Source organism: Marmota marmota, unplaced genomic scaffold (genome assembly GCF_001458135.2).
Source record: "Marmota marmota marmota unplaced genomic scaffold, marMar, whole genome shotgun sequence".
Taxonomy (NCBI): domain Eukaryota; kingdom Metazoa; phylum Chordata; class Mammalia; order Rodentia; family Sciuridae; genus Marmota; species Marmota marmota.
The window spans coordinates 30,422,444-30,441,518 of record NW_026000240.1 but is presented as its reverse complement, the minus strand read 5'-3'; the positions used below and the strand labels follow the sequence as shown (position 1 = coordinate 30,441,518).

The 19,075-nt window shown below is 36.1% G+C and overlaps 1 protein-coding gene across 6 annotated transcripts in view; it reads right to left on the bottom strand.

The window, feature by feature from the left end:
* Window positions 1-19,075, bottom strand: part of Nphp3 (nephrocystin 3) — a 37,671-nt gene that overhangs the window by 2,562 nt on the left and 16,034 nt on the right. The window contains exons 10-26 of one of the 6 annotated variants that reach the window (XM_015487051.2): window positions 17,544-17,647; window positions 16,246-16,360; window positions 15,523-15,666; window positions 14,952-15,049; window positions 13,544-13,646; window positions 12,744-12,826; window positions 11,228-11,366; window positions 9,297-9,461; window positions 7,932-8,026; window positions 7,202-7,324; window positions 5,522-5,711; window positions 5,111-5,352; window positions 3,880-3,955; window positions 3,036-3,163; window positions 1,931-2,171; window positions 819-944; window positions 144-259 (exon numbers count right to left, since the gene is read on the bottom strand). In XM_015487051.2, the coding sequence (XP_015342537.1) occupies window positions 144-259; window positions 819-944; window positions 1,931-2,171; window positions 3,036-3,163; window positions 3,880-3,955; window positions 5,111-5,352; window positions 5,522-5,711; window positions 7,202-7,324; window positions 7,932-8,026; window positions 9,297-9,461; window positions 11,228-11,366; window positions 12,744-12,826; window positions 13,544-13,646; window positions 14,952-15,049; window positions 15,523-15,666; window positions 16,246-16,360; window positions 17,544-17,647 (2,288 nt within the window). Of the gene's footprint in view, window positions 1-143; window positions 260-818; window positions 945-1,930; window positions 2,172-3,035; window positions 3,164-3,879; window positions 3,956-5,110; window positions 5,353-5,521; window positions 5,712-7,201; window positions 7,542-7,931; window positions 8,027-9,296; window positions 9,462-11,227; window positions 11,367-12,743; window positions 12,827-13,543; window positions 13,647-14,951; window positions 15,050-15,522; window positions 15,667-16,245; window positions 16,361-17,543; window positions 17,648-19,075 lie in introns of those variants that run through there. The other 5 variants (XR_007344070.1, XM_048794010.1, XM_048794011.1 and 2 more) reach the window with 5 other exon arrangements.

Sequence of the window (19,075 nt, the reverse complement as noted above, 5' to 3'; positions counted from 1 at the left end):
TCTCGTGAGATAGACCAGCAAAAATCACCCCTCTTGTCTCCAAGGAAGAACATTCAGCAATAAATATTTTGTGCTGTTCTGTGATGAGTCAAAGCTATTCTAAAAGAATGGGTATACCTGAGGAAAGTGAAGAAGATTCTTACCTAAGCACAGCTAAGTTTTTTAATGTTTCTCCAACTCGAGGATGCATCCGACCCAGGCTATCTTCATAAATCTTTAACGCTCTTTCATATAATGGCAAAGCTTCAATGTGTTTTTTCTTATTAAAAAAAAAAAAAAAGTAACGTACACATAAACACACTGGGTTTCTGAAATTACTCTTAATGCTTTTTACACTAAGTTGATCTATTTTGGTAAGCACTTTAAAATGAAATTATCCTTCAAAAGATATGAGTAAAAAGATTAACTTATTAATATCATAAAGGGAGATGCAGTATAACAGAAAGTCATATATATAAGTTTTCAACCTGGTCTGGTAACCATTTGACCTTAACCTAACAATATAAATGCAAACCTGTTTCTTTATTACCTAGTGGTAGATACTATAAGCTTAAAGATAATATTCTACAGACAACTGTAGGAATCTCCAGAATTTAAAAAATAAGCCTATACTAACTCTACACTCAGGGTTTTACACTCTGAAGGGCACCATCTTACAACTCCAACTTCAATAATTTCTCAAGTATTAAAAATGGAAACATTAAGTAGAAAAATATGACCTTAAATTTTCTTTACTTTTACTGTGTCATTAGTTCATGCTTATCTATATTTTAAACCTTAAAGGCATTCATTAATAGAGTTGAAATGTAGGAACTTACCATTTGGCAATAAAGAACTGCTAAGTTCACCAAGGCCGTTGCTACGCTAGGGTGCTTTGGGCCAAAGGATTTCTGCCGAATTTCAACAGCCAACTCATACAAAGGTACGGCTTTGTCAAGTTTCCCCTAAAAAACAAGAGTATCATCTAACAAAAATATTAAGGCAATAATACTATCTGATCAGAACTTTCTCCTCAAATACAACTGTGTTTTAAACAGTAATCCTGAGGAAAAAAGTCCCAGAAGAATTTTTCTCTGATTTTAATGGTCAAGTTTGTAGATAAGTGAAAAATCTAATAGAATATATAAGTAAAGTTAGACTGAATATAAAACCACTGACAATTTGGAAAGCCCTTTAGGCTCATTTATTATTATTCATTGTTTATAGTGAAGAAAATATTCTAAGTAGACCTTCTTACTGAACTTATTTAGAAATGGTTTCAGAATAAAAACTCACTTCTAACCAAATCACTTCCAGATTTTTCTAATTATTTCCTTCTACTGGAAAGTTGGGCAGATATAGCAACAGTGTACCCTTATTACTAACCATCTAGTCAGTGCTACCAGCACCAGCCAGGGTGCCACAAAGTCTAAAGTTTACGTAACTCTGCCTGTACTCATTAGAAGCAGACTTCTCTGGTGGTATTTTGGAGAACAGATATAAAAATTTCAAACTTTGCTCCTATGGCAAAGAATGGCTATGGATGTAGGTAAAGTCAAGAAAGAGTGAAATAAAATGTTTATTTAGTCAACTATCAAGATATTTCCTGCATCCTGACAGCTGGGTGATTTGCTATGTTTATGGTGTTTTATACAACAAAGATAGTAATGGTGAGATGAGATTTTAGAACTTCTGAAATGTAATCTAAGCTTCATTTAGAATAATGAATGGATCTGTATTTGGAATATGTTTTCACAAAATCAAATCAGTACCTTAATTAAGTATTAAATAATATTTTTAAATGTATAAAACAGTTCTATAGATTAAAAATTATAATTAAAAAATCTCATATAAAATAGTCTATCTGCCAGAAGACAAAATGATTTGCTGATAGTAATTGTGGCTTCATTAGTGTATTATAAAACATGTAAGAATGGCAAGGATTACTTACTGTTTTCTTATACAAGATTGCAAGGTGCTTCACTGTATACGCCAAAGAAGGGTGATCGGGAGCCAAGGCTCGTTTCCGAATATCTAAAGCTCTTTCATAAAGCTCTTCTGCTTTTTCATACTGTTTCTTTTCATTGCACAGAGCTGCCAGATTATTCAGAGACTGGGCACAGTCTGGGTGATCTGGTCCTAGAACTCGTTCCCTCATTTCTAAGGAACGCTTCAGAAACTGGTCAGCGGTTCTATGAACAAAATCCCAAAGTGGTTTAAACAGCTTATTCTCTGGAAGTCAGAGTCCTGAGCCCTAGTGAGGTGGAAAATTGGATCATTTTTTTTTTTTTTTTAAATTAGATCCAAGTTAAGGCGGAGGATTTATCTCAAAAATCCTTCCTTTCCACTCTTACTCCCCATCCCTTCCAGTCCTTTGCTTCCTGATAGTTTAAGTTCATAAAATATCTGGATGATTGCCCCGTCACTTCTGCTGAAAGACAAACTCACAAATAATTTCCATAACAATTTCTTACATCTGTACAATTATTAGACCTACATCAAATAAAATATTTTGGCATTCATTCATTCTTTTTGGAGATTATCCTAAATATTTGTTAATAGAAGAAACTTCTATGAGATGGGTTGAATATTTGTTGCATTTTTTTTGGCATCCAAAGTTTTAAATTTGTCAGATGTCTGTATCATATAAAGAAGTAAAAAAAAAAAAACTTTTTTTCAGAAATTATAAATATAAATGCCATTCAACTTTTTTATGTCCAAATAAACCAATGAATAAAACTAGCAGCTATCTACCTTCTTTGATTTGTTCTTCATTAGTTCCAAGTTTATTCTGTAAGTTCTAATGACAAATATTAAACAAACTCACTTTTCATAAATATATAAAATGCACTAAGGAAGCTACAGAATCTTTAGTTTGGAAGCAATGTGACACAGTAAAGAAAATTCAGCTTTAAGTGTGTGTATGTTCATAACCTAACATCATAAAAGAAATCTGTCATGGTTTTATCAATTTTGCCTAGCTTTGGACTTGACAGACAAAACAGCTTTGAATCAAAGAGACAAAATATTTTTAATATTAATACCATGGTACTTACTCCAGGTTATTTTGAAGATAGTAGAGAACACCCAGTTCATTGAGGGTCCGGGCATTATCAGGTGTGTCCTTACCTAAGGTAAGCTCTTCTAACTGTAGGGCCCGTCTGCGTAGAAGGGCAAATCCATACTGGGGCAAACACAAAAAATTAAGACACAATCACTAAGTGCCATCTTTGATTCTGAAACCACACACTGGGGTCCTAAAAAGTCCTTTCTCCTCCTTGTCTCTTTAATCTATCTGGCAATTATTTTAAATAGCACATAGAAGTAGTCTAGTGGTTATTGAGAATACATGTATTTCCACAGGGCATCACGGGTCTCAAATTCATTAAAAACTATTTTGTGAAAATGATTATGAGATATTTTGGGAAAGTATATCTCAAAATGCTCCAGAAAAGATCAGAAAACAGAGCTAACCTGCAGATATTTACCAACCCCTCTGCTAAACACTCGAATATCAAGTTCTTAAAAAGGCACATAGCTTTTTACAACAAATGCACCATATTTAGATTTTATTAGCAACTCAAAAAATAAAAATTTTTGTGTGCTCAAGGAGAAGAATTCCTTTGCATTTGAATCTAATATGTTAATTAAATTTCTTTAATCATGCAAAAGAATCAAAGTAGCTTTAAATTTCAACTTCCAAAGTCTAGCCTTCAATTGAAGCTTCCACTTTAAAAATCTACTGAGCTGTAATATTTAAATAAATTAAAAAAATTTAAGAGCTTTTCTGGAAATCCCTTTAAAAATCTAAAACTCTTAAAATGTGAGGTTTATGCACTTATGATATTCAGAGATCTTTTCCTTTGGTTCAAAATACAACGTAAAGAAATATCTCATTACCAAGTTGCCTTTCCTCCTTGTAGCTTTCTGACGAATCTTAAAGGATTTTTTCCTAAAATGTTCAGCTTGTTCATATCTTTAAAAAGAAAAAAGTATGGTAAGTCCAAAGACGTATACTCAAAGTATTCTATTTCAGTGAAACGAAAGCACTCCTTAGATAGTGTGAGACCTTTTTGGGAGATTAAATATAACAACATTCTAGTGATAGTCATATTTAGTTAGGGAAACGTAACTAAATAAAAAGCCCAAATAACACCTTTTTCGGCACAGGCTATTTTTTGGTTAAATATAAATAAAATTCACATAGATTTGTGTGAATATTACTTGTAGAAGTGAAAAGAAAAACTTCCAATATGTTTCACATATCATGGAGCAACAGAAGTAATTTCTGATAGAGGAAGAGATGTCACTCTGGGTGCCTAATTGATAGGAAAGTTTTTGTTTGTTTGTTTGTTTTTTGTCAGTTCTGGGAATTGCACCCTGGGATGCCCTACCACTGAACTACATTCCAGCCCTTTTTATTTATTATTTAAATTTTGAGACAGGGTCTTGCTAAGCTGCTGAGGCTGGCCTTGAACTTGCCATCCTCCTGCCTTACCCTTTAGAGTTGCTGAAATAACAAGCTTGTGCCACTGCACCTGACGGAAAGCTTTTAAAAATCTTTGTTTTGTTTTCCCAGTGCTGGGGATGGAATGATGGTCCTCACATAGTCTAGGCAAGCACTTTACCACTGAGCTCTACCCCAAGCCCTGAAACCTCTTTATCATACCAGGGATTGCAAACTTTTTCTATAAAGGGTTTGATAGTGTTTTAGGCTTTGTGGGTCCCTGGTCTCTGTTGCAAATAAGGAATTCTGCCACTGAGGAATGAAAAACACACGTAAATGAAAAATGTGGCTGCATTCCAATTCCAATAAACCTTATTCACAAAACTGGACTTGGGCTGTGGTCAACAGTTTCTGCCCTTGAGTTAGTAATGCACTCAAAGAGCCTAAATCCAGGATTTGAACCCAAGATCATGACTCCAAAACCCATGCTTTATTCTTCATACATCTTCAATTAGAGATGAACCTGTAGTCTAAGCTTCTCTGTCTACCCCATGATGTTCCAGACCAAGAAATATTATTTGACATGACGCACACAGGGTAAGGAAATGTACACAGCAAAGCAGACCACGTAAGTACATTAAAACACTGTAGTTCTCTTTATGACATCAGAGAACTACATCTTACTTGTTTTGCTTCTGGTACAAAGTTGCAAGTGCCTCCAGTTCACGAGCAGTGTGAGGATGATCTGCACCATAAGCATTTTCTGAGATTTCCAAAGCCTGTTTATACAGTTGCTCTGCATTGCCGAACTTCTTCCATTGCACGTACACACTTGCCAGTTGGTGGAGGGACTGGGCTACTCTTGGGTGATCCGGGTCTAAAGCTGTCTCTCGAATTTCCAGAGACCTCTGCAAAGGCACCACAGCCTGGGGAGAAAGGTGAAAGGCTCATGTTGGTGAGGGAAAGGCTGCCAGACAGAGCTGTCACCTGATTCAACATTAAAGAGCTCAGCCCCACAGGGAAAACTGCTTCACCTCCTCGGAAGGAGAGAGTGAACATGAAAACTGCCCACGTCTGACTTCCTGGGGAGGTTACCTGACTGAGAAGGCCAAGATCCTTGAGAAATCGCCCCAGGGTTTCATAGAGATCTGCAAGGCAAATCATGTTCTCCTCTCCTTCGCAGTTTTTCTCATATTGCTTTAAGGAGTCAAAGTATTCTGTTGCCATTGCGCTTTTGTCTTTGCCAACAAACTGCCAGTAACTCAGCAACTCAGCAAAATGTCCTCTGTTCCAACAAATAACAGGGATTTAATGGAAAAGCAACCTTAAAAGTCCCCTCTAGAGTGAAAATACCAGAATTCATGCCACACTTCTGACAATTCACAAGCACAGTGTAGTGAGGTCAGATCTGTCCGCAGGTGTGTGCTCTTGAGCAGGCTGGCTGACCTCTCACATCCCATTCTCTCATTACCTGCCCTGGCTGTTGCCCTAAGGACATGACTGGCACTCTATGGTGTTGGCTGTCATCATGAATTCATCATGGTTACTCACAAGGGAAATTCATTTGGATTTCTTTTAGACGTTTTATGTTATGCAGTCAACTGAATTCACTCCAAAAATTATTTTAAATGATGAAAATTGGAACAGAAGAAACTAACAAAACCATTAAGCAAACTGCCACAGAGTATCCACTTTGTATTTTTGACAAGCTACTGAGTAATAAATATAATCTTATTCATTTGCAGATTGCCGCAGTCCGGCTGCGGCAAAATAATGGGGGGGGGGACGAACAACTTGTGTACATTGATACAGCAGGAGTGGGGGCCGTTTATTGTAGGACAGGAGGGGTATATATACATTACACACAGCTTATCTTAATTAACATAAACTAGATACAGCAGTCAACCAATAAGGAATCTCCACACTTAATTGCTCGCTGGCGTTACTTCACAAACCACTCCCTCTGGCAAAATGCCAGGCGCCATCTTGACTCGTTTATAGACCCTAACAGCAGATATTCAGAAGAATGGAAGAGCTGGAGAGCTAAGGAACGAATCTGATTTCAAGGGAACTATGAGAAGTGGGCATGCAGATCAACAAAGCAATTTAAGAGAGCTCACTCAGGAGCAAAACAAATTATGCTATTTTGTGAAAATGTTTACATTTCTAAGTGAGGTAGAAAAACCTTCCTGAGGCTTATAAGTCAGAACTCTGGCTCATAAAAAGGTAGTTATGCCACTGACCAACTCAAACATATCAAAAGAAACAAGCAGGATACACTTATGAATAAATTCAACACAAGTTAGATGTGAGTTGGGGCCAGGTCTGGTTTGAAGGCCACACCTTTGAGATACCTGAAGGGCCTGAGAAGGACACATCTTGATTGACTTCTCTGGGTGATGTAAATAATATTAAGAATAAGATACAAAATTGTCCCATGATCCTTCCAGATCTGATTTTCCAAAGCAGCCATACTAAAGTGTTTCCCTCCCAAAGAAAGCAGATCTCACAACAATCTGCAAACTGTCTCAAATTTTCTCCCACGCTATTTGTTTTTCAGGTACCACTGAAACTGGACTGATTTTTATTGACTGATTTGTGGTGCTAGGGATGGAACCCAGAGCCTTGTGCATGCCAGGCAAGCACTCTACCGCTGAGCCACCTCCCCAGTCCACAGACTGATTTTTAAATTAAAAATGCCTTTTTTTTCTTTTTTTAAATGGAAGGACTGTTTAAATCTGTCCTTCTGGGAGAGATGTTCTAGAAGCTTCTCACCTTTTGTAAAGGTTCTGAGACACGAAGAGGTTGAGGAGGCAACCATGCAGCTTCTGTTTACTTCCTTGCTGCTGCAAAAGCCAAGGGAGCTCATCTGCACTCCTCCAGGTCACTCTGTCCTGGCTGTCGGGAGAGAGGAGACAAGGCTGGACAACAGCTTTCACAAGGAGAGTGCTTCAAAAGGCTTCGGGCAAATGTTCAAGGAAGAAAAATACATTAAACATCTATCTCTAAGTATGGCCTAATCCTGAGACTGGTCAAATTCAGAAACTTCACCAACATAATTATGCAAACAAACATGAGGTATTCAGGACCATCCACCAAATTCTTCCTTGGACCTCTGGGGGGAAGGAGATAAAACATCATTGAAAGGCATTAAGAGAAGTCAAAACCCCAAGTCTATAAAACCCTATATTCTAAAGGTATTTTCCTAAAACTGAACTATTTTTAAAAACCTTCAATAGAACCAAATATACACAGAGAGATACATACACATGTATTTTAAATAATGAATGTGAACAAAATTAAATAAAATGACCCTGCACTGATTTTACTTAAGTTGAAACCTTTAGCATGATATTAAAAGATCTCCTTACAAGATCATCTTTTATTCTTTTTGTAATAACTACATTTTTATACTTGAAGTTATATGCTAAGAAAGAGAAATAAGGAGACAAAGAAAGAGTGTGTTGCTAAAGTTACAAAAAAACAATATGGACATTCACAATACCTTAGCTGTGAGGTGAAAAAGCTAATTAGCTTTTGCCTGTATGAAGAAATGGTAGCAGGACCGTCCATGTACTCCAGTCTCACTGTTTCCCAGGCCTAGGCAGAAAATGCTGCATTTTAAGTTAAGTAACTATATATCTAATAATTAATTTGTAAAAGGAATATACTTTTATCATTGTATAATAGAAATGGCATTAGAATATTTTTAAATTCAGGGTATATTTATGTGACAAATTTAGAGTAAAAATTCCTATACAACTATTTAAGAACTCCAAACATGGGCTGGGGATGTGGCTCAAGCAGTAATGTGCTCGCCTGGTATGCGTGGGGCTCTGGGTTCGATCCTCAGCACCACATAAAAATAAAATAAAGATGTTGTGTCCACTGAAAACTAAAAAATAAATATTAAATAATTCTCTCTCTCTCTCCACCCCGTCTTAAAAAAATAAAAAAAAGAACTCCAAAAAATCTAGTTCAAACTTTTAGTTAATATCTTAAAAATCCCAAAAAAGTGGATAGAAAGTTACTAAAAAGAGTTAAATTATACTCAAGGGATACATAATAAAGGAGAAAGGCTCTGAAATTACAAACATTTCACATCTATAAATATAGTACACTCAGAAGAAAGACTTCATTTACATTTGCACACATATACAAATCAGGCGTGGCGCTGCATATTGATAAGAATATGAATCCATAGTTCCTAAAGATTTACTATGATGTGCTAGACATCAAATCTACCACCTCACAAGGACCAAGGACCATCTACTTCTCCTTATAACTCTGTGATAAAGTGGAAGTCTCCCAAGGGCTTAGGATTTGCCCAGAGTCAGACAGCCACTAAGCCTTGAAGAGCTGGGTTAGGAAGGGAGTCTGACTCCAAGCCCCAGCTCGTGACGCATATATAACCATACCAGCAATTCAACAACATACAAAATTGAAAAAAAAAAAACAAACCTTTTTTCATTTCCAGAAAGAAACCTCCTTTTTGTTTTGTTTTGATTTTTGGTCTTTTGTGACTTGTTTTCTTTCTTTCTAGTTTAAAAATTTTTATTTTTATCATGGTAAAAACACTTAACATGAGATCTATCTTCTTAATAAATTTTAAGTATATAATACAGTGTCATTAACTTTATGGACAATATTGTACAGTGAATCTCTAGAAATTAATGCATCTTGAGATATGACCCTTCAAAATATGAGTTGCCTCATAATATTAGATAATTTTAACCTAAAGTTATTGTAAAAAATAATTTTATTTTATAACTGAAACATCAAACTAACCCAGTATAATATAAAATAGAGCGACATATTGACATCTGTGTGTAAAAAAATACTATTAAAAGATGTTTGAAACAACACTTACTTGGAGATGTTGAAACCTGAGCAAGCCACAACCATATGTCAACAAACACATTTTGTGTAAACTGTGAATAAGGGAGGTCAAGACAGCCCAGGACATCTCAGGATAGAGTTCCATCAACTCTGATTCACTCACGCCATTGTGACTAACATTGACAAGGCAGAGAATCTAGATAGAAAAACAAACAATAATCACTTTATAAGTAACTAACAGTCATATTTTCTCTAATTTCTCTAAGCTTATTAACATTTCACCCATACTTACAAATGATTTAATAAATCAAGAAGCAGAGTTCTTACAATAAAACATGCTGCCCAAAAGGCATTAATTAAGGACAAGGTAATATATGTATATAAAGGTGTATAAAAATCTGGCATCCAAAGATCACACATATATAGAAAAAAGTCAGTGAAAACTGGAAGTGCATGAAATAGATTATTAAAACTAATGACAGAATTCTAATTTGAGAAGACAGCAGGAAAAATAACCCTGCTCCTACAAATGCCTATGAACATCAGACAATATATAATAGGAAACCAAATCAGAAGGGCAGGTGCTGAGATGCTGCCCTGGAGGAAGGGGAGACAGAAGCAGCAGTCTCAGTGACTTAGAGCTTGGGGGTCACACCACTCTGGGGTGTGACAAGGAATGGGAACCAGAATGCCTTTCAATTCTAGGACCTACTCTCTGTGTGAAAGGGTACAAGAGGAAAATATGAGACATGGAAAGAATACAAGGAAGCTCAATGGTAAAATGAGAAGTCAAAACCCCAGGAGCCACCAGGCTGGGAAATTCACACACACAAAAAATGGATCCAGTTTTGAATTATAAGAGCTCAGCAAGGTGGTTAGATATAAAATAAATTTCCAAAAAATCAAAATTGAATGTATTAACAAACAGTAAAATACTATTTTAATTATAAAGTATTTATAAACAAATCTTAATAGATTTGTGGGATCTTTATGCAGAGGAAGATAAAACATTGAAAGGCATTAAAGAAGATGACTAAATAATGGAGAGTCATCTTTCCATGCAAGGGAAGACTTTTATAATCATATTCCCCAAGGTAGTCTCTACATTCAATGCCATTCTAGTTAACATCTCAAAATGAGTTTCCATGGAGTCAATTCTAAAAATATATAACAGCAAATTAGCTAAGACCATTGTAAATAAGAATAACAAAAGGGGATTTACCCAACTAAGTATCAAAGCTTAAAGTTCTAATAATTAAGACAGTGCCATAACGGCAAAGAATAGGCAAATATGGCCCAGAAGAGCCTAGAAACAGATTGACATTCATACATGAGCTTGATTTTTGTCAGGGAGTATTCCAAATCAGCAGAAAAGATGTACTAGTTAGCCATCTCTATGACAAAAGATTAAAAAATAAACAAAAATAAATCCACATGAGATAAGGATTTACACAAGAACTATAAAACCTTTTCAAGGAAATTACACACACACACATGCTTTAATAAAAGCAAAGCATTTTTTTAAAAAAGATACAAAAAGCCTAAATAAACCATAATGGAAACTGTTGGTAAATTTGATTTTATCAAAATAAAACTTTCAATGAATAACATCCTAAAGTTGAAAGACAAAAGACACTAACAGGAAAAAGGCATTTATTTAGAACTCCTACAGACCAATAAGAGAATGACAAAAAAAAAAAAAAAACCCAACTAAAACATTGGTAAAGTACAGGAACTGGAAATTCATATAAGAAGAAAGAAGGAAAATAAATAAATGTGAAAAGATGAGAAACCCCAAAGATAATCGGGGAAATGGAAATTTCGGCAAGCCTGCATGGCTGCCAGCATTCCTGGATATGCTTCAAACATATGTAAGTACAAATTAGAAAAGAATTATCTACTTCAGTTCGATTATAAATAAGACCAACTAGCCTTCTTTTTTCCAAGCTGACCACACTCTACCTGTCTCATTAGCTCTTTGTCCGTGTCATCTGTCATGGACTCCTTGATGGAGCGCAGAACCAGCCTGTACAATGAAACAGTGTCCTGGCACTGGAGACACTCATGAAGGATCTTATCTACACCACCTGCTCTCCCAGCACTGTTGGAATGGAGAAGAGATTTTATTCCTTACAGACAGCCAACATCTGTGAAAAATCTGGGGTGAAGACAATGGGATCTCTCCATTTTTTTTTGTATTGTAACTGATAAGAGGAACTGAATAAAATATAATACAGAAAATGCTTATTTTATGAAGCTACTAGAATCACCAAGTTTATTTTAGCATACCACTTAATTCAGTCCAGTAGACATAGGTTGAGACTCCCTACATTTCAAGAAATTTCTATGCGCTGTGCAATATAAAACTGAATAAGACAGGTTCTTATTGTCCAGAAGCTACCTACATACAAGATGCAGGGAAGGAAACAAAAGTACTGTTAGTAAGTTAGCCATGCAAATGAAATTTATGTAGATCCAGAATTTTTAAAACATCAAGCTAATAAACTGAGGAAAATCAGTAAAGAGAGGGGTTTGTTTTAAAATACCAATAATTCTTTTTCAGAAAGGAAGATGTATGAAGGAAAGAAAAACATGGTCCCTAGTTCCTATTGAAGTATATTCTAATAAATACCATGAGATCTGTGTGAGAAGACTTATACTCTGAACTGCACTCACTGTACTGCTGATGTTCATGGAAGCAGATTTCCTGCTGTACTTGAACCATGGGAAGGATGGTGGAAATGTCATGCATGATTTAAAGCTTCAGAAGATTTTTTTTTTCATTCAATTTTGGTGCTTAAGATGAGAATGTGGAATTAAGAGACAAGAGTACTAGATTCAGTGTTTGAAAATAAGAGTTGTGCTAGAATTATGATATATTGTGATGAATGCCAAAAAAGTTATTTTTTAAAAAAATCTCTGGCTGAGGACAGACAAGGTAGAGGCTATCCTGAAGAAGAAACAAAAGTAGTAAAATGTTGTAATGGTTACCTACAGCTAGATTCCTAATGGATACTAGAACAGAAGAATTACTGTATGACAACATGTTTATCAGGATTTGAGAACCAAGACAATAAAAATTCCTGCTTGCATACTGACCTCCTGATATTCCAGGAAACCTGAAACAATTCTTATACCTCAGATGTCTGTGCCACTTTCCCAAAGCTAGGGGCCTCTGCAGGTGGCACAGAGCACTGATGGCTCTAAATGAGGGTGAAGAGGGCCTCATTTTTAAAACCCAGTGGGGAAAGGGTTAGGGTGATAAAAATTAGATAAATCTATCATTGAGTTCTGATAATTCACAGGCTACTCAATCTTCAGCAGTCAGCCACATTGTCACAGAGTGTTAGTGTCACCATTAGAATAAGCAGAAATCTGGCCCAGGAAATTGTTTAAGGAGCAGCCATCAGTTCACAGGGTGAGGAAATGCTCTGCAGCAAACACAAAACACACAGACTGGGACACGGCCACCACTTACCGTGCCATCATTTTGCCAAAAAGGGTGATGTAAAGGGCATTGCAAGTTGTAGCAGAACGACAATGTCGTTCTAGTTTCTTCTCCTGCACCAGTTTCCCCCAAAAAACAAAACAAAAATACAATAATCACCCTGGAATTCATCGGTCATCACTACTGAGCAGGTATCCCAGCAGAAATAGCACTTTTCTGCCATCTCCTTGGGGACATCACTGCAGGCAGCAGAAGATCCCTGGTCATGGTTAGGATGCAGCCAATGTGAAAACATGTTTTTGCTTTTCAAATACTTGCTTAATATTATACAGTACTCCTTAAGACCAGAATCTTTTCATCACTTCTTCTCTGTCACTAAAGAATCAGTGCATTTACCAAAGTAATTACTAGATTTCAATTCTCTATAACAGTGAGCCCGATATTGAATTTTTTTTTCTAAATTTTTCTTGTTAGTTGTAGATGGACACAATATCTTTTGTTTTATTTATTTATTTTTATGTGGAGCTGAGGATCAAATCCAGGGTCTCACACTTCTAGGCAAGCGCTGTACCACTGAGCTATAAACCTCTCCTCATATTGAATTATTTATTTATTTATTTATTTTTAGTTTTTGGTGGACACAACATCTTTATTTTTTTATTTTTATGTGGTGCTGAGGATGGAACCCAGCGCCCTGTTCATGCCAGGTGAGCGCTCTACCGCTTGAGCCACATCCCCAGCCCCCCATATTGAATTTTACGTCTCATATAAGATATTTTATAGGAAGGCTGACACAGAGTGAAAACAGTATCAAAATTAAAAATACATACCTGCTCTTTGCTCAGTTTAATGTCTACAGAGTGGCATTCTGCAATTATAATAGATTTTGCATCTTTCGGATTTAAAGGATCAAGATGAAGTGTAGGCCACAACCTTTGGTTTGAAGAAAAGTAAAATTCAAATCATTCAACAAGAACAGTAATCTACCCACAGCACAATTAAAAACCATGAAGGAAATTGATTTTTTTATTCTGCTTTTATAAAATAAGTGAAGTTAATCTCTGTTAATCACATCAAGGAAAACTATCACTTTGATTTATTCTAACATGTATATCATTACAGCAATTAATCACCACAGAATGCTATAAATAGTATATATATTAGACAACTAAGTGGTAAAACATCTCTAGTTCTATGTTCTGTACCTTTGGTAAAACTAAGCAGAGGCATTGGTACTTATGGGAGCAGTACAAGACACAGTCTTTGTCCACAAGTACTTATAAAGTGACTGGAATTTAACTGCTACAATATTCATTTTCAATATGATAGCAAAAATTGTTTTTTGGGTGTGAGAAAAATCTCATTGTTTTGTACAAAGCACAAATACATATACATATCTGCTTATATATAAAAACAGATAGTGTATGTGTAATACACAGTATTTTCTTAGGGAGCAGAGATTAGAAAAAAAATTTCTATGAGATTTCTTAGGGGGGAAAATAGGTTGAGAAACAAAATTCAATTTCTGTGTCATTTGTTTTTTATTTTTTATTTTTCAGGGCTGCTAAAGCCAGCTTGCATTTCCAGATAACAGGAGTCTAGACTACCATTGCTGGTATGCTGCCCATTTTTCCTTTCCCATAAATTAAACTGCCTACTAGACATCATTACTTGGATCTACAAGTGGTAACTCAAACTAGCTGTGTCTAAAAACTGAATTCAATGCCTTTCCCCCACAAACTTGCCTGTACTTTGTGTTTTCTGTTTTAGTTCATAAAATCACCATCAATTGATATGCGTGCGTGCGTGCATGTGTGTGTGTGTGTGTGTGTGTATGTGTGTGTGCAGTACTGGGGATTAAACCCAGGTGTACCATACAACTGAGCCACATCCTCAGCCCTTTTGATTTTTGAGACAGTGTCTCTCTAAATTGCTGAGGCTGGCCTTGAACACCTCCTGACTCAGCCTCCGGAGTCATTGGGATTATAATTGAACCACCAGGTTCAGCTGTTTAATTTCGTGAATAAGAAATTTAGAGTCACCAAGTTTTCTCCTTTCCCTTTACATCCCAAATCTCACCTCCCTCCAAACCCTATAAATAGGATCTTTGTCTTTTTCCTGAACTCATCCTGCTATTTACATAAAAATCATGAAAAACACAAATACATATCAAAAATCATTCCTTGTTTGCCCTTAAAACATTTCACGTAATCTGAAAAACTAAAGATAGCATCATACCTCCATGCTGCAGGGCAAGTTTCCACGTTCACAGAAACTATGACTCTTACGTTCACTGGCAGCGGGTCTATCAGCCATTTCATGTGTTTCTCAACTTGCTTAAAAATACAAAAACAAGATTCAATCTATTAACCAAGATATTTCAAACAATCCAATAACTCCCCAATATAGTGAAATTCTCATTAAGTTTCTCTTATTATTAAGGACAAAAGTCTTATATTTGGATGATTTAAGATTTTTTTAAAGAACAAGTGGCAGAATACTATTATCACTGATCTGAATTTTGGACACTTAAGAAAATGTCAAGGCCCTGAAAATATGGTAAAACAAACAGTTTTTGCTAATTATTTAAATTCAGTTGGTCCTTCCCAATAAGATAGTAGTGTCTATTGGCACTCATACTTTTATTTATTTATTTTTAAATTCAAGTGCTTCCTAGAAATGAAGCAGGAATAAAAGGAACAGCATTATTTTCATATCACAAACACAGAATTTTAAACACTGGTTCGGGCCATCACTGGTATTTTTGTCTTTAAGCTCATATAACTAGGTAACAAAGTGAAAACAGTACCTGAACTTGATCTATGGAATCAATAACGATGATGATGCTGCCCTGATGACGAGCGGAGAGTTTCTCTAGCCAACGTGGAAATTCTTCCAGGAGCTTAGCGGGATCCAAAGTTAGTGCTGACACAGACCAAGAGTGCTGCATCAACTACAGGGCGAAGACAGGTACAAACAAGGTGTTCACACCGATCGCAGCTGGTGGAAATGTTCCTGTGCCTACTTTTCATATCATAACTGAGTCACCAAGAGGACCTGATTAAATACTATTTTTAACCTTGGACAAAACCAAAACTGGCTCCAGGTTGCCTATCCCTTATCAGAAGTACTTGGTATCAGAAGTGCTTCAGATTTCAGTGTTTTTCAGATTTTGGAACATTTACATAGGCACAGTGACATTTACATATCTTAGGAATGGGACCCATGTCTAAAGACAAATGTGTTTCTGTTTTATATACACTTTCTACACACAGCCCAAAGGGGGTTCTGTACAAATTTTTAGTGCATCTGTTTTGTGACTGTGACCATTGGTCACATGAGGTCAGGTTTGGAATTTTCCATTGACGGTGTCATGTTGGTGCTCAAAAAGTGTCCAATATTGGTGTTTCAGATTTCAGATTAGGAATGCTCATATTGTAATGCTGAAAAGTTATTCATCATCATCTCCTTAGTCCTGACGATTTCTGAATCTAAATAATATTCTGAGAATTCCAAAGGCGGCACGCTATACCTTTAGCGTCAGGCGTTTAATGATCAAGGAGGACTCTGAACTAGTGGACATGGGCCTCCCCACAAAATGAGAAAGGATCAGTGTGTTCGGGGAATTCTTCTGCTGCAACTGAATCCTGAAAGAAAAACAGGACTGTTAAAAAACTGACCAGTGCCTCTGCTTCAACAAAAGAAGAATTCACAGCAAACTAGACATTAAATGCTGACTATCAGCAATCGCATGGTTAGTCACTTGTACATAAATACATAGCATTCTGATTTTACCTCATTTTTACAAAATTTTAAATATACTTGAAAAAATTATTGGTTAATTTTAGTCACAAATTGATATTTACATTAGAGGTTAAGGTATTAGTAAAGGAAGCATTAAAATAGTTTAATTTGAAGTTAGAAAAGTAACATTTTTTAATTTGAAATATGCTATTTGAGGAAAATTTATTTGGTACAAAAATACTATATTTCAAAGATAACTTTAAATAATAGAGCAATAAACAAGAATCAACCATATGCTAACTCTTCAATATAAATAATAATTATGAATAAAAGAAAATATTCTTAATACTTGTTTAAAAATAATACAATGAAATTTAGAAGCTTATTAGTTTATATGAACCTTCGTCTATAATTTGAAGACTAAACTGCATTCACAGTAAAGATTATCCTTAGTTTTGATGCTTTTTAGAATTCATCTTGCTTTTAATAATCTATCTTCAAAAGACTGGAGATTTATCCCAGGGGTACTTTACCACTGAGCTCCATTTCCAGCCCTTTTTAAAGAAATTTTGTGATGGGGTTTCACCTAGTTGTACAGGGCCTTGCTAAGTTGCCAAAGCTGGTCTTGAACTTGAGATCCTCTTGCATTAGCCTCCTGAGCTGCTAGAATTACTGGCATGACCCACTGCACCTGGCTATAGTCTTAGTCTTCACTCAAATATTTTCAAGTCCTATGGAACTTTTAAGATGAAGCCAATAACTGAAAAATAAAGATGCATCCCTCTTTAATTTACCTAGTTCCCCGCCATACTGACACACCTTACTCCTGTACTTCTTTATCTCTCACCAATGTAATTTGTGTTCACAATCACGAATGCTCACACTTCCTACTTGTTTTTCCTTCTGTATTTTCTCTCTGACATCCAAATTCTCTACACTGCATAAAGCTATCATTTCACTCCTCTGTGCTTTGTTAGTGGTTAGTATTGGCCATGCAGCAAGGCAAGACATGCAGTGCGTTCTGTTGAAGGACCTCCGTAATTCAAGTGATGAGGATAAGTACGATTTAACTGGACCGTATCATACCACTTTGATAAAAGAAGGGACTTTCCAGAACCTGGTCCTCCAGACACCAGAAGGGGTGGAATCGGGGCTGGTGCTGCCACCAGATCATTGAGGCGTTGATAATACTAGAAACAATAATGAATTTAAATTGTGAGGAAGTGCATGCCTCTGAGAATTCCAGTCAACTTCTGATTATCAATGAAAATACTGGAACAAGCTGCATCAGAAAACTCCACTGTCAGTTGAGGCACCCTCACAATGGCTTATTTTTATTCCCAAAATACACTTAAAGTAGCAAACTAAGAATGGGCCCCAATTTCTCCTCCCATAATGTTGCTGTCAATTGATGAGTGAAGGACAAAACAAACAAACAAACAAACAAAAAAAAAAAAACACATTTCAATCCATGTGGGTTTTGCAATTCAGATGCTTTGCAGAACACTGCAGGGAGGTCACTCTGTCACACTGGATCCCTGAACCATACAAGGTGCCACAGAAGGCCTTGAAGGCCCGTCAGGCATGTTGGATCTCTTCATCATAAAAATCAACACCTGCTTTACAGGATGACTATCCCTTATCTTAAATAGTTGGCACCAGCAATGTGCTGGAGACTTTCTTAGTTTCCAGGGACTGGTGAGAATAGCTCTATACAAGAGCAGGTTTATTCTGGGGCCTTTTTGGGTCTCCTAATTTGCCCCAGGGAATCAGGTTAGCGTAGGATGCTGCAGAGCTTTCTGAAATTGAGTTTCTCTCAGACACTCAAAACTGGTACAGAGCTTAAAGGATGCACTCAGCAAACCAAATTATTACAGTACTTATCAAAGTGCTTGGGTAGTTTCCAAAGTTATCTTGGGGTTTGGATTTTCATTAAGTGGCCTAAATGATAGCTGATGAAATTTTTTAAAATCTGCAATAAGAGCATATGGCTTTAGGCTACAAAGTTTCTCTAGGAACTACAAGAAAGGATTACTTGGAATAGCTTTACAATTAATTTTTCTGCTTGTCTATCTAGATATAGAATACATTGAATCAAATAATTCTGCTAGTAATGATGCATCTGAAGGAAGGAAGAAAGGAAGGACTTCATAGATTTACTATCTCATAAATCCTAACCACTTAGCTAAGGTTCCACAGAAAGCTCAATTATAGAGCCATGGTTCTCAAGTTAAGATCCCTTGTTATAGAAGAAAAAACAAAGGATTTGGAGCCAGAAGACCCAGGTTCAAATCCCAGATCTGCAATCTACTCCCTGTGCACTCTTGGTCAAACCATAATCAGAACCTCAGTTTGTATATAATTAACAACAGCAGTACCTGTCTTATAAAATACTAATTTAACATTTGTCTTATGCCTGGTATTATGCTAAGTGCTTTATGGGCATCATCTGGCTTAATAACTTTACAACTGCCCAATGAAGTAGATACTAGTAGTTATTCTCATTGTACAGACAAATCATGTCTAGTGCGGTCAGGTGATTGACCAAATAAATTCCAGTTAGGAAATGATGGAACAGGACATAAATACAGATAGTACAAATTTAAAGAAGATAATGC